The 16,667-nt window shown below is 40.5% G+C and overlaps 1 protein-coding gene across 4 annotated transcripts in view; it reads left to right on the top strand.

Moving 5' to 3' along the window:
- Positions 1–16,667, top strand: part of enox2 (ecto-NOX disulfide-thiol exchanger 2) — a 100,501-nt gene that overhangs the window by 37,743 nt on the left and 46,091 nt on the right. For 3 of the 4 annotated variants that reach the window (XM_057043585.1, XM_057043586.1, XM_057043587.1), the window contains one exon: positions 4,475–4,621. The exons of the other annotated variant lie outside the window; for it this stretch is intronic. In XM_057043585.1, the coding sequence (XP_056899565.1) occupies positions 4,475–4,621 (147 nt within the window). The remainder of the gene's footprint in view (positions 1–4,474; positions 4,622–16,667) is intronic. 4 annotated transcript variants of the gene reach the window in all.

Genomic DNA, 16,667 nt, shown 5'->3' with positions numbered 1-16,667 from the left:
GAATTTAAAGAAAAAGTTAGAGCAGCTGTATGTACATGTTAGTGTATGTTTTCAATGACTTGAAATAGACAGCATGTGCAAAGCCCAGTTAATAGTCTTATGAAAATGCCAGCGCTGCTTGGTGTGCCTGTGCAGTCATCGCTAAGCCCCATCATTCAGGCACCTTGTTTATATATCTGCTAAGGGCACTCATAACTTGACAGTCAGCTACCTTTTTTTTTTTAGGAAGCTTTTTAGGAAGCATGAGCTCACAGCCCCGTGCAACAAATGCAATGCAGCTCTGATGGACACTCCAGGCTATGAATAGAGCAATATCTCATTTAACTAGGCCGACTGGTCCGTGTTGAAACACTGTCGGTTTGACCTAATGGCGCTCTTGTGACTGGGTTTCATTAGTAACTTTCCAGCTGCCTAAAGGTTTATTTGGGGTCTTGTTTGTTGACTTGCCAGCCGCCGACTGAACCCAGTTATGTTCACGGTGGTTATGAAGCAGAATGGCGCATTAGTAATGTGCCAGAAATAGGAAACATCTTTTCATTATTTGATAATGTGTTATTTTAGCACAATGATTTAATTTTCCACCGCATTTTAATCACGTTGTGATTTAACGAGACTGTTTCATTCTGAAACCCAGTTCCAAATTAAAAATAAATAAACATCATAGTTGTATATCTGCAAATCTAAAGGTGCACGTGTGAAAGTGTGCATTTTTGGTAATATCATGTGGTCATGTTCTGCTTCCAGACCAGTAGACGGTCTCACAAATGTCTGGTGCAAGTACACACGGTCCGGCTCTACCCTGCTGGTTACCATGGTGATGATGGCCTGTCCTTCACAGTAATTATAATACCCACTTGTATGATGTACTCTTTGGTTGAATGAAAGTCATTTTTTATGTATGTCATTGTGTGACAGCAAGGTGGTGAGTAGGTGTAATGTGTGTGCGCGTGCACAGTGCATGTATGAGCCGTGGTGCCAGTTGGTGATAAAATAAAAGGTGTCCACATATGGTAGCAGTTTCACAGATAATATCAGTCACCTTAATTGCTTGTAGAAGCTAATTAGTAAATATTCTGATGCAATCTCCTAGTTTTCTGCTCTACCACGATAAAGTTACCGGTACTAAATATGCAGTTAATCTTGTTTTTCAGCCATTGTTTGTATTGTTATTCAGCTATTTATTGCTTCCTTTGGCTCATAAACACTTACAGTAACTGCAGTGTTGCACTGATGAACATTTGCTCGTGCTTTGCATCATTTATGCGGTGCTTTAAGCCTATTTGCTGAAGTTTAGACAGTGTCTAGAGCGTGGGGATGCAGACAAATTTAAATTAGCGTAATTGACAGTTCACAGCAGTTTCTCAGCCTTGATTTAATCACTACGGCTTCAGTAAACCTCACTGTCAGGTTTTCGCAGTATATGTATTTGCATTAAAGTAAGCTTGAACTCTCACCTAATTTTTAGTCCAATTCTAAACAAATAAAGTCAGTACGTGATCCCTTGACAGGGAAATAAAGCATTATTTTCATTTGACATGTTTTTACATTTGAATTCAACTATTTGATTTGAATTTGCCTTTTATTTGTTTTAGTAGAAAACCTTTAACATTTAACTTGGGTTAAATTGAGGTTTTGAAAACATACTTTTGTATATAATAAACCCAACTTTAGGGTCGTCATAATTGGAGTTATCACCTATAATAACTCTTCATCTCCATTACAAGACGTATTCTGGATGTGTTTGCCGGCAGATTCATTAAAGCTTGCTGAATCTGCAGATCTCAATGCAATTTAATTTATCTTCGTATAGCATCTGCTATATTCAAAATCACCTGTAGGTGCTTCACAGTTACCCAGGGCCTGACACCCAACAAGTAACAATGGCAAGAAAAGACTGTCCTTTAACAGGAAGAATGCTTGAGCAGGACCAGGCTCGTAAACGGGGACAATCCTACTGGGCAAAGGACAAGAAGTGGGGGAGAACAGATAGAGGAGAGAATAGACATACATCATACATGCAAACACATTATTACACTGGGCAATCAAACCTTGAGCTGGGTGGGTCAGTGGGGTCAGATTTCTGCAGGTCAGTGCAAAACTATGGGGTCTGCAGTACCTGAAGATAGATGGGTGGGGGGGGCGATGGTTTATGACATTCTTTAACATATCTACAGATTCAATAATGCAAAATGTATGATTCAGACTTTCACTCACTCTCTCTGGACTTAATATGGCACTATTTAATACATGCTGGAGGCAGTTTTTGTCTGAGTTCAGTTTTTTCTTTTCTCTAGCTTCTGTTTTGCCTTTCTGTCCAAAATCTTCAGCTGTGTCCACACAGCCTCCAGGTATTTCTATTTTACCTCTCTTGAGCAATGATACTCAGTCTTTCCTCTGTATCCAGCCGTCGGTGGTGGGAAACAGCAGCCAGCAGACAAACACGTTACACTGCAGACAGGGTCGATGATCCTGGAAAGACTCTTTTCATTTACAGGTTTCCACACACACGTACACACATAGACATCCAAAGGTGATTCTCACTTATTTGTGTTTCCAACATTAAGACTTTGTACTGACCATTCTTTGTTGTTTTTGAACAGTTTAATCCCAAAGACAACAAAAACAGAGGCCGGTTCATTCACATTCACAGCGTCTAAAACTTTGCTTCATTCCTTACTGAAGTTTAGTGCTGATTTCCTGTCTCACACTGGTATGCACTGAATTAAATCCCAGCTCTGGCAACATAAATTATATACAAAAAAATCCCACCATTAAAACATGTGAAATATGTTCAAGAGTTTTACTTTTATAGAGATATAAAATTTACTTTGACTCTGTATCAGTTGGTAGAGAAAACAGGAAAATGCAGATTTACAAAGACTTCATTCTGCAATAAAGCTTTTAAAAGGGAAAAAATACTGAAATCTGGGACCCTCTCTGAGTAATCAGGGGCATTGAAAATGTGACTGTACCACATTAAATGGAAAATGAAAACTTACTTCTTATTTATGCAAATGGAAGCGTGGAAGAAGTTTCTGAATCTGACACTTTTGGAGTTTTGGGGGTAATGAGCCTTCTAAATCCAATAAAATTAGAGGAAATGGTGGCCATTTCATCAGAGGTGCTGGAGAAAATCATAGCATATCTTCTATACCGCTTCCTTTCTGCCATCCAAGCACCCCACTCCAAACAGCATCATTTCTGTTATTAGTCTAAATGTACTGTGGACTCTGTATCTGTTTGCTCCAAGTCGCTTCACATTGAAATGGGATCATTGAGAGCTCTCAGTACTCATTTTTTACTGATATCACATGAATGAAAATGCCACAGTTATTTTGGATTTGACTGAGACGCTATTCATCCCCAACTTGAGCCGATCTGTTGACGTGGAAATGAGCAGATAATGAGTTTGTTTTCATTTTGGGGTGAATTATCCCTTTAAAGTGGAGGCTTGTTATTTGTAGCTTGATGGATAGAAAAACAGATCTGTGCATAAAGGTGTCATGAATATTTCATGAGTATACAGAGAGTCTCCCCAGGTCCTGGCTCTGACTTATAAACATGACAGTACACCCAACATAAAGGTTTGAGGATAGCTGATATAAAAAAGAAAGAGGAAACTTGAGGTTAAGTTGTCTGTAAGACTAAGACTCGAGCAATTTCAAAATTATTACTTTTCTTTTTATTTCCTATGGGTGCATTGTTTTGTCCCCATAATGGATTTTTTTATGCTGTTATTGTAAGATAAGAGTAAACAAAATGAAAATGCTAATAGCACTGCTCCCTTGAACCGATGGATAATTAACATTTACATTATTCTTCGAAGGGAGTTTTTTAGTGGTATTGTGGACATTTTCCCCTCTAAATTTTCACCTTTTTTGTCCTTGTTAAAGCTGACCTTGTTTGGGAAGGATGGAAGCCATGTTGGCTTTGGTATGTTGGCGTTCCTGTGCATGCTCAAAATATTGATGAGCGCATCGCACGCATTCTCCATATCTGGGATCAGACCCAAAGTATTTTGGTGCAGCGACAAAACAGTTTTACAGAAGTTTTATCTATCTTTCAAGTGATTGAGTGTCTGCGTTTCTTGGAGATACTGAAATATCCCAAATTTCCAGCCTCACTTATTCTGTCTTGGATACCATACAAATAATGAATTTTCTCTTTCTGAAATGCTGCAGCAGTTTCCTTTTACACCATCAGTTAGGAGTTTGTGGTTTTTCAGAGATGAAGAGCTTCTGCGACTAAATGAGAAAAAAAACATTCTTCCGCAAGATACCAGTGAAACGTTCATTTGCGTCACTGAAATTACAGTATTTATGAGTTCTTCAGAGAGACTATATGGCTATAAAAAGCACAGTGGCGTTGCGGCCTCAAATTTATTTCTTTTTATTTTTCCCATCTCTTCGCCCTTTGGTCAAGAGCTTTTACATCAGGGGGTGTAATGAGGCTTCTTTTGGTTTGTGTCTCTCAGGACTCAACCCTCTGTCTTTTGATCCGGCAACCAACAACGACCCTCTTCAGTTCAACGGCTCCAGTGGTCCACTGGTGACGGAGTGCCCTGCCCTGGAAACCTCTACAGAAAACACCAAGAAGAGGAAAAGAGCCAACCTGCCTCCAGGTACTGAGCAAGCTCACAGCTGTAACACTTCCTCATGGTGCCTTCAGCCTTGTTTGATATAAAAGATGGCCTTAATGTATTGTAAGCACGTAGAGCGTGCACAGTGCAATTTTACACTGATGGAAATCGTCCCGCATCATTTTTTTCCCAGCATAGTTTAGTGGGAAAGAATCTCCCTGTGCCCTGAGGCTGTGGATGTCTGGTGTGTTTGGAGGTCAGACAGCTGCAGCGGCATCAGTGCTCCTCTGAGATTGTGTGCTGTTGATGTCTGGTGCCATGATAATGCCACCTGCTAATCAAACTGCTGCGTGCCTTCAGCCCGACCCCACACGCAGATGCTGACCTGGTACACAGCCGAGGAAACGCTGACTCTGTTGCCACGTCCATGTCTGTTTGTGCACACACACAGGGGGCCCTAATTAAACTGTATTAGCACATGGCAGTGTTTTTCCTGGTTATGTGTCAATTTAAAGAAGGGCTTTCTAATTAAAGAATCTCTGGATAATTAATTGCTTGTTAACTAACAGAAAGAAGAGGGTCCTTAAGACAGAGGTTCCGTGTTGTCTGCTTTCTGGGTGATGCTAATGACACCAGATTAATGCTTGACATTAGCACAGCCCTAATCAGCCATTCATCTTCACATCTTCTCTAGAACCAGTCATTGAGTTCACATCTTGATAAAGTTAATGTGATTTTAATTTACTGACTACATTACACGGTAATTGGATAATATATCACAGATGATCTCAAAAAAATAACCAACCACTCTAAACATGGCAGATTTGTTACCAACCAATGTCAACATCATTTCAATGACTACTAACCAGTAAACCTGTTCACCTGACCTTCATTTAAAAACATTAACACTTCCTGTTTTAGTTGCAGCAACGTAGGCAAAGATGTTGTAGTTGGATTTAAAAATTCCAGTTTGCCCATTGTAGTCAATAAAAAACATCCCAGGCTGCAAGCACAACTAAAGATTCCTCACCACCAATAAACAGTTAAGGAAATATTTGTAGCCAGATTATTATTCCGTTCACTTGGCCACCAAATGCAGGCGTTCGTAAGAGTCTTCTACCTTCCCAGGCTGCATCCTCCCTTTTACAAGATTTGTATGAATCATATTCAGAGAAATGTGGTTCTTAAGAACTTGCGCTCAGTTGGATGGAAATTCATAGTGTGTTGAGAGTCTCTAGCTACTCATTTAAAATAGTCTTTCTAACTTTTTAAGACAAGACCAGCTTTATTATTTCCTCTCTCAAGCTTGACCTTTGAATTTGCATTCTTGATTTGCCTCTCACTTTCTCTCCCACAGAGCAAGATTCATTTCTTTTTTGTGTCGACTCTAACACAGAGTGACATCGTTTTATTACTTTATATTTGTGGTAAACACACTCAGATTGTATTTCTATAAATACAGCTGACAGCTTATTTCTACATTTCAGTATCCGCTGCCTTTTATGTCAACAGATACTAAAATAAGATGTAGAGAAAAACAAATAATGGAAGTGTGAGCAAAGGTTAAATGGCTTTTAAGTGGGGAAAAATACTTTTGTGCTTGTTTATCAGAGCAGTTTCAGAAATAAATTGTACAGATAAATGACATTCACATTGTGTTGAATGTATCTAATGTCCCATTAAGTATTTTAACAACAGTCTTTATGGGGTGAAATCACTGGTAGGACTTTATTCAGTCAGTTTTGGTCAGTTTGCTCTCTTGAAAATCAAACAACCAGCTATAGTTGCTTCATGTGGTTGTGTACAGGATGAGAGAAAAACCTGTTTGTTCTTTCAAAAAGCCCCAAAGAGTGTTGCAGTGGGCCGAGGAAAGAAAGATTCCATGACATTTCCCTTTCGCAGTGTGTAGTGTCATTGTCGCCTGGCTCCTCCCCGAGGCAAAAGAACCTCAATGACTGAGCGAGTGCATAAGTGGCGTTAGCACGATGCAGCAAGGAGCAACAAAGCCATTCTCCTCCTCCTCTCTGATCCATCAAGGGTGCAGACAGAGGAGAGCATGAGGCACTGCTGCAACCTGGACAGCACATTTCTAATATACTGCTGACACCCAACTCCTGTAATGAGCGTGGCTGACATCCAGAAACCCGGCACAGTGGAATAAAGTCTTGACTGGAAGCAATTCAGACATTTTAGCAATGCGCCCATGTATATACAGTACATAATTCTATACATACTATAATAGTTAACCCCCCCATCCCCAATTGGAGGGATTAGCACATGACAATCAATTAGATCTAATCATAAAAACCAGTCCACTGGGCTGGGTTGAGCAGAAACCTACAGCTCTCTCAGCAATCCAATCTCATGTGCATTGACCTTTAGTGGGAGCTAAGTGAAAGGTGTTGAATAAAATGCTATTGATTCACCAAGTGAAAGGTCAATGTCATTGAGTACCAGGATGAGATGGATACATGTTACAGAGATGGTGCCAGTGTTGTCTCCCATCCAGCTGCAACATGATCTGTCGTCCTTTGTTTAGCCTTTTTTTGGTTATTATTACAATATATCAGTGTTCAACTTGTTTGCATGTATTTATTTCAACTCTATTTCTTGTTTCTATTCAAAATGAATTTAGCGTGCGGTGCAGACCCATCAGGGGTTTGCATCAAACATGTTTTTCTGACAGCTATCTGAAAGATACCCTGGCAAAAGTGTGCGAGTTTCTAAGTTCAAGAATGTAATGTTGATCATGTGCGATTGTATCAAATTGGTTTTGCAGCTTTGAGGCATCTGCAGACATCTGTTTGTTATGAAACTGAAGAGATCAAATGATCTGATAAGACCTTCCTAAGTTCTTTATGATGCACAGACACAACTGAATGTACTGTCCCTGTATGAACCTGCTCAGCCTCGACAATGTTTACATTCAGACTGAATGCAGCAGAGCCTTTATATTTGAAGAGACAGTGATTTAGAGCAGAAGGTTTTGGTAAAATACAGGACAATGTCCAAGAAAAAATGTGCTCAAGCTTGAATCCCACATGCTTGGCAGGTTATCCAATACATCTACTGATTACTTCTGGATCATCAGGGTTTCTTTAGAAAAATGAAACTATTATCTGGTTTACATTTCATTGTTTCCAGTGAATCAAACCAGTTTATGAAAAATTACAAAACTCATTAATGGGAAGCCACATTTTCCATCATTCTTTAATAAAAGTACTTTGTTGACAGTGTCAGTAACAGCCGGTGTGTACTTCAAATTGGAAATTATGAAAACAATGTGAAGCCAGTGACCCACAACAGGTACTAACAACCTCTGCAAGGTAAGTAATGTAATGTGCTACTTTAGCTGTTTGAGCTGACAGATGATTTAGATGTATGGCTTTGTCATTGAGAGAGAGGGAGGAAGAGCGAGCAGTAATTTCAGTCTTGAGATTTTGGATGGTGATGGACGGATTGATGACAGACGGAAGTTTATAGTGAGCCCAGGCAGGATATATGAGGCATGACAGGAGCATAAAGGTTAATGGATTTGTCATTGTCAGACTTCCTTCTGGAGCAGCAATGGCACGCCTGTGTTATACTGCACGTTTGCTTAGTACGTAGTTTTGGATGGCAAGTAGTTTTAGAATATGTGACATGCCTCTGAAATGCCTTCACATCAGTCAGATCACAGGTTGTTATCATCTCAGGTCAGCTCTTTGTAAGGGTAAAAACATGTCATCATTTTCTGCATGAATACAAATGGCTACATGAATGTCAGGGCTGTAAAATTAGAATTTCCACGGGGTCTAAATGGTGTTGAACCATCGACTTTTCTGCCTGTGACGTTGCACACTTGGACAAATGAGTTGATGGAGCTGTACTAATATTTCATCCACACCCCATCATGTGTTTGGTGCTATAGTGATCACCAACCTCAATCTGCTCTGCTCATCATCATCAAGCCTCAAAATGAAGCTGGGTTGCACCGCAGTCCTTTTCTATTATTTTAAGGTGCCCTGGTGACCCCAGCCACCCTTCGGTGTGCCACAGTGGCCATGGATTTAGTGCCACTTCACTGCACCCTACAAATGTGACAGCTAAATAATTCAGACTGCCAGAAGGCACTCGGCTACACTCTGTCTGTGGACTCACGCTAAAGCTAATAGCAAAACCTCCAGCAAGGCTCAACCTCTAAAATGATTCCCTCGGGCTGTTTGCTTCAAGCAAGGCAGGCTTGTTTTTTTTGTTTTTTTCAGTTTCTCTCCGTTTATTACCTTAACGCAGCCCTAGTGGCTGGAAAATAAACAATTAGATGAGTTTTTCTCTTCTTCCTTGTGCCTGAGGGACAGAACTGCGCATGGTTGTCCTCTTAACAGTCGGATTAAGGAATATGCTGCACTTTTTGTTTTTCCTTTGCAACTTTGCTAAGTTATTTCTAATCAAAATATCAGAAGTTTTAATAGGAAGCATCACCAAGTTGTAATGTCTATTTAGGAAAATGTTTGTTTGAAAATAATAATAATAATGCATGTGAATATCCATGTTTGACCTATATCTATAATCTTTAACATACTTTGAGTTTGGAAGCAGAAGTAAAATCAAATATCCTTTGATCTCTTTTGAAATCTTTGCAGCGTTTCTTCTCTTTTTCACCCTCTTCCCCTCATTTAAATTTCTAATAGTATCAGATCTGTCATTTCCTCTTGTTAAGAGCTTCTTCTCTAATGGAGATTGCTGGCCAAAGGTTTAAGGGCCGTGATGGTTCGATTACAGCCATAATAGCTGTTGAAAGGTTTTATCTACAATGTATTTCATAAAGGCCCCAGCAGCTATCAGATACTGCATGTCATTCTATATGTCTGAAATGGCAGCAGCACACTGTAAGCACTGCTCCAGATAGGTAGGTTTATGAATAATTGATATGTCTGGAAGGGGTGAGCTGCTGTAACTAAAACAGAATTTGTCATCAGGTAAACTCTGGTGCTGTGCCATGATGTTTAAGTTGGACTACAGCATTTTCCTTTTTGCTGCTAAGATTTAGTCGTTTTCATACTGTACATGTGGCTGTTTGCAGCAGATTCCCAGCGAAGGGACAGTTTTCAAATCATTTATACCTCTTGAGCCTGTAGTTGTTTTCGGTCGTGCTGCCTCCCATCAGTTATGCAGCCCCAAGCTCACTGTTGCATATTAATTAAGAAGACCCTGCAGCTCTTCTCTGCAGCTCTTCTCCTCTACTGTCAGCATCTCACCTTCCATCAGCCATTGCTCTCTTGTCCATCTGTTAACTCGCTCAGCTTCCAGACAGTTTAAGTGAGTTCCACCAGCTGCCTCTGTGCAGGTCATGCCAGTCCATCTTCTCCTCCACCATGAGCCTGATCAACAGTTGGTCACAACCAACTTACTTTTCTAAATTGTGCTGTTATATAATTTTTTTTGTAAAAAGAAAAAAAAAAGCCTTTCAAATCTAAAAGTACTAACATGTCTGACATTAGTAAATATAGAGTTCCAGATAATGATTACGGTAATCCAAAACATGTAAAATTCTTGCATTGCTAACAACTTTCCATGAACCGAATGACAGAATTATTTGTTCTACGTTCCTACTGTGAGCGTCCCTTTAATTTTACAGATCAATACTGTCTCGCCCGCACAGACAGGACAGATCAGATGCAACCGCTCCTTTGAATATATGCTTCATCATACATGCTGAAATTGGAGCCACTGAATTCGATTAGTTGCTGTCAGGGAACTGGCACCAAATGCAAGTGTAACTGTAGCTGGGGGTGTTTGTGAGGCAATTCCAGTAAGAGGTGATGTGAGACTCAACGGAAGAAAGATTTGTTGATGAAGTGAGAAAGCTGTATTCATCACATTCAATGTATGTATGAAGACAGCAAAAATAAGACTATGGATTACTTACTGTGACACCTTCAGGACTGTGAAATTTACGTCAGTGGTGAAGTTCAAATGAAATTAGTTCTCAGTTGTAGGATAGATGTGTCCCTTGAATGGTTTTAGAAATTAGAATAAACCTAATGAGCCAACGTATTGACAGAAATGCATCGGTACACATGCATTTGAAGTCCTGGCAGCTCATTCTGGGAGAGATGGTCCGGGTTAATTTATGACTCCTCTAATGTTAGGCAGTAATATTAGGGATCTATAGTTAAATCCCACTGTAGATGTACTGGGAAAACAGTGAGAGCCACAGCACCTCACACTGCTGCATGCCTGTGTGCTGTTGTTGACTCTATTTGAGGCCAGTGGAGAAAGGGTACCGCATGTGATGTTTGTCTGCCCTAAGCTCCATGTTGCTGCCACTACAGGTATCTTCCGTGGCTTAAGTCAACCATGCTGCCATTAGAGAAAAGATGAACCTCTGCACTAAGTGCACTGACCTCTATATTGAAATCTTTACAGGGAGAAGCACTGAACCATGACCCACTCTGGGCTCCATGACATTGTGGGGAGGGGGGGGGGGGGGGGGGGGGGGGGGGGGGGGGTGTCACTGTCTTGATGTGTGGATGTGGACTTGTAAGCCATTAGATTTAATAAGCAGTGGATCCAAATAAACTAGAGGCTCCGTTGATCATGACAATTCCAGTCACCAGATTGAAATGATGAATATATTGTATACTTATATGAACTACCCTGCAAGATTCTTCTTGAATAATTTGTAAGCACACAAATAGGCCTCCTGTCACTACATTACATCAGCGACCATAAACGTGTCAGTGCCTTCTCAGAAGCCTTCCACCGGGAAGAGGCGTGGCCTGATAACAACACCGGCAGCTTCGCCGAGCTGTTGACATTTCCACACAGCAACTCTTCTGCCTCTAATTTGTGACCTCTGATAAGATTCCCATGTTGTCATTGCCGCTGCTGATAAGATGCTGTCAGCTGTTGCAGGAGTCGGCAGAGTGATGAGGCCGCAACGCATCGGGGATTTGTGGGCGGACACGACTAAATCCGGGCTTTGAATTTTGTTTACTGGAGATGCAATTCCACTCAGTGGTTTGGCACGCTGTTTAGGAAAATACTACTCCGAGCCCTCGTGAACTCATTTGCGTAAGCTGTTTGTTGCCTTTGAATGATCTTCACAGGCACAAATTCTTAAGTTCTTAATATTTCTCTACTTCTGTTTAACCTATTTATTTGAAAATGTGCATCGTGGTTTTACTGCTGGAATTATCATTGTCATGGTTGTTTCATTAAACTGCCCTGCACGACAAATATATGAATGAATGTTGCTGTATTTTCAAGGATTAAAGGAACATTATTGTCATACCAGCAAGCCTTTACATAGGAGATATTTCCACTCGGATATCAGTGAGAGAAGGATCGACTCTTTCAGTCAGAATTATTTACTAAGAAATGTAGCCTTTCTACTGATGGCCTTTTTGAAAACACAAATGATCACAGAGACGAAAAGGATGCCAAAGAATGCTGTTTACTGAAGGTAACCAGCTATCATTAGCTCAGTGACATTACTGTGCTTAAAGATACATTTCCAGCCCTTTTCTGCTGTGCACAGTAGGTTTCCTCTCTAAAATGTGGAAGGTGCTGTGGAGTCTCTAAATGCAGCAGATCACTGTCACCATCTGATGATTTCCACCGCCCCCCACCCCCACACATTTTAATCCCATCTCATTTTAATTTGATTCTGTCCTTCAGAGCAATAAGTGCCTAACTCAAAAACCCATTACCTTTACATTGACTGGTTCATAATAAAAGTCAATTTCTGTTTTGCCAATTAGGTAGTTTTAATATGATCTCTGTTATACAGGCTGGGGACTGAAATCAGCCCAGCAAGACTGAGATCAGTGGGAAGACTGGATCTGGGAACTCTGGGTTATTAAGTTTTGTTATTGGCAGTTCCTGTTTAAGCTGCTGTTATATCTAACTTTCGAACTTCGATTTAAGTTTCCAGAGCACAATACCGCAAGGAAACCATTCCGGAAATGCATTTTCTGCCTTCACAGTGGTCTGAGGCATCAGTCTGTCAGTAGTTTCCGTACAGCTTAATCATCCATGTTTGGCACCGCGGTGCTGTGGTAAGCAAAATTGCCTCATAGCAAGAACTTTTGGATTTGATCCTTTTTGTATGTTCAGCTTTACTCCAGTTTCCTCGCATCAAAAATGACTCTTATTTGCCCCTAAGCATGAGAGTGAGAGTGAATGTCCAGGTTGCAATTGGGTCCAACACCCCTTGTGACCTTAAGTTGGACTAAGTGGCAGTTAACAGGAGTTAAAAGGAGGCCTAAGCAAATAGTCTTGCTGTTCGTTTGATGTATAAATACTGTATGTGCTCTAAAGACACTGTCCATGTAACTGCCCCCATTTATGGAGGATGCACTTAAAAACATGCAGAGGCAGGCTGCACTCCACTCCGTTTTTATGTGGGCATAAAGCAGGGGGTCATTGACCACTACTGATGCATGTTTAATGTCTGGAAGTGTTTGTAGCACTGACATTATTTTTCTTCCATGATAATCATTTATCTGCTGTCAATCGTTGACACATAAGATGGCCGGTTCTTAAGTAGTTGCGATCTATGCACTGGTTGCAGTGCTAAAAGGTAGCCATAGCAACAAAAGTGCTATTTAGTTGGCTAAGCTGTAAAGAGGACGAAAAGAGGACAGAATTTTCTCTTGGCCCACGTTGAATCTACCATAGGCTATTGTATAAGACGTCTTTTGGTGGACCCATTCGTTACTTCTCTACCTGTAGTAGGTTCTGGTATCTGGAGGACACTGGGTGTGACTCAAGCCACCACCATTATTTTATCCACCATACCTACTGAAACAACTGACTCTGCTTTATCCATTCCAACTTTTTGTAAACATTCAGCCCATTTGGCCACATTTCAAGCACTCCTCATAGATTAAGCAGCTGTTTTTTCTGGCAGAAGTAGGCTGAAATCCTTTGGGCTTGAGCTTCAAGTGCTGATAAAGTCATTCTTGCACCATTGTGTCCTTAGCCCAGATCTCTATGTGTTTGGTGGAGTTAGAGTCCCCATGTCTCTCCTAACCGACTCCTCCAGGAACTGCACGGCACTCTTCCTCTTTTTTCATGGATAATAGCATTCAGGCATCCATTTTTGATTGATCTTGTGGAGCAATTATGCTTCTTCTTTTAGTTAATGCAAACCACAAGGAGCTTTGCCTGACAGAAATTCTACTCATGTTCTAATCTGTGACACATGAGATATTTTCCCCAGTTCCCACAGCATCTAATGTGAAGGCATCTGGGTGTTTGTGTAACTGTGGGTCAAGGAATTTGTTTGAGGTCCTCCCTTTTCCAGCTGATGATGACAAACACTGAGTTCACAGGGAAGACTGTAGAGGCAGGCCTCCCCCACAGAACCTATATTTCATACATTTCTCTTGACATTGTGTGGGAGTCTTTCAAGAATAATTTAGCATTACATTATTATTCTATTGCTTGTATAGCTTTTGAGAAAACAGCTTATAAAGTTTACTTGACCTCACTGGTAATTTCTTCAAGCCTTGACCATCAAGTACTGGCTTTGACACGGCACAACAGGTTGAACACTTCATATATTTAAATCCTGTGCTGTTAAGTTTATTCAGCCAGCAGCAGCAGCAAGAATCGCCTCTCAAACACGGTGAGCTTTGATGGTTTCGCTTCAGGATTTTTCCAGCTGTTGATTAACCGTGACCATCAAAGATGTTTTCTCTCCGAGCATGTAGTGCTATAACAATCTATGAAAACTTGCAACACATTTTTCCCTTTACCACAACAAAGAATGACAGTTCCACAGCTCTCTTTTTTTCCCCGAGACCTCGTTCTTGCGCTCTGACAGTGTAAAACTTCAAAGGAAAAAAAAAAACGACATGAAGAAGCCTCGGCAGCTTGTTTTTCCTCCAAGAAGATGTCGAGCTGTCCTTCAGGCATCAGTAGACATTTTCAATTTGTATCTTTTTGTTAAACAAGGTTTTGGCTTTGCAGTGAGTTGCTTGTAAAACAGCAAACATGGTGCAAACCGGCCAGTCTGGCCTGGAGATCAAAAGGTGCTGAACTGCTACAGGACACTGTGCTTGTGTACTCTGGTTTAGGATGAAGATTTTAGCCTATAAACAAGTACATCTAACCACAGATCTGTTCACTCCATAAAAACTCTAAAGTGATTCCTAAATTTTATCAAAAAGATGAGCGAAGACCATTCATTCACAGCACTTGCGGCCGATGGTACTCAAACCTCTGACTAGCAACAGCTATTTATATGTTCAAGGAAGAAATGTTCTGCTTTACTGAATACATCTCTCTGAAGCATTAACAGAGGTTAAGTAATGGAAAAATGAAGAGCTCTAACTTCCCAATGGTTGAAATGAAAGAAGAGACGTACCCGCAAGGCCGATCGGGCCCAAATAGTGGCATGATTCACAAAATCTTTTGCTATTACAGGGTTGATGCAGTGGATCTGTAATGCTCTTGCATTTCTAAAACAAATATATTGTTTAATGTTTAGAACACATGAAGCTGTTTCATTTAACAGACAGTAAACTGGGGTCTCCATTGTTCTGATCATCTAGTCTATCTGCTTTATGTGTATCTCCTCCTCCTCCTCCTCTGTATTCTCTAAGGGCCAATAAGGACTGACATCGCTGAGGAGAAAAGTAATCACAGCCTCAGCACTCCACACTGTTCAGATTCCTTTATGTGACTCTTCAGGGGTACGAATCCAGCTCCGTTCTTCCACACGTCTCTGCTCTGTTCTTCAAGAACAGTTTACCTAGAAAGCAGCGAAATGTGTTTCATTTGCCATTTTGTGTTGCAACAGCAATTTGGCTCGGCAGTTTTTATACTTTTCCAACCTTTTAGAAAGAACAAGTCCTCATTTTGGACAGAGCACCACAGTAGATCAACTCGCCAAAAGAGTAATTAACTGGCTCTTGGTGTTTTGAGAGTGATTTACACAGTGTTGAAATATGGGACAATGAACACACAAATGCGGCCAAATAAAAGACTGGCCAGGTTGCCTTCTTCATGTGATTCACTACACTGATTCTTCTTGAAAGTTGCACTCAATTTCGGTTAGATAATCATCTTTTAGATGAAGCTAGTCTAATGAAAAATCAAAGCACATGAGAGTGTTTTCCCTGCATGCATTCTAAATCTAAACAGGCCTGTTCACACGCACAGCATTTCCTAATGAAGGGCCCTGTTTGTGGTAAGGCAAAAATAAATTGGGTTGTTTACATGATGTTTACGCCGAAACCAGGGTACCGGTATTCCAAATAAACAGCTTTATTGACTTCAGATATCATGACATCACACATTCTTGTGACTAATTAATTTAATAATCTGGGGAAAAGAAGCATCTGCATGGTAATGCAAGGAACGATTTAGGCCAGTATCAGACCTCTCCCGCTGTTCAATGATTAAATGCTGATGCTTCCGTCAAACATTGCTCATCTAGTTCAAGCACATTGTGATAACAATTTCACATATTTGACTCTTGTAGGAATCAAAGTCAGGATTAATCTCTTCCGTCTGCACTGCACACTTTAAATAATCAAAGCGGCGATGACGTCTGTCCTCTTTAACTTGCCGTTCTGGTAATTGACTCGGTTCCTTCGCAGAGGCTCCACGTTTTGGATGAGACTTCAAACTAACAAATCAGTATTTATTGAGGCGTCACTTTGGTCATCATAAAGCAATATTTCAGATTCATTGCTGCAACAACTGTCGCTGGCCGTCCACTCCCACTCTGCTCAGATGGAATTGATGCTCTTTAAAATGAGAAGCTATTTCATCAGTAATAAAATCTATTGAATTTGTTTCACTGCAAATGCTGATGTAGCTTTGAATTAAGTGCAGATCAAACCTTTGCATTGTGCCCCAGAATATATTTTCTGGCCATTAATATACAATTTTATCTACTTTCTCCTTCCTTCATTTTAAATATTTAAATTCATCAGGTTGTAAATTTGACTTTTGACACTCAATCAGTGAGGTTATTTTATTTGGGATGGGTTTCAAATGGACTGTCTTCAATTCATAGATGTTCCCTGTTCAATAATGTGTAAATAAAGTGTAAAATAATAAGGTGTGTGCATGATCTGCAGCAGTGTTA

This window comes from Takifugu flavidus, chromosome 9, assembly GCF_003711565.1.
Source record: "Takifugu flavidus isolate HTHZ2018 chromosome 9, ASM371156v2, whole genome shotgun sequence".
Lineage (NCBI taxonomy): Eukaryota > Metazoa > Chordata > Actinopteri > Tetraodontiformes > Tetraodontidae > Takifugu > Takifugu flavidus.
The sequence above is the reverse complement of the archived record's forward strand: the minus strand, read 5'-3'. Positions and strand labels throughout refer to the sequence as shown.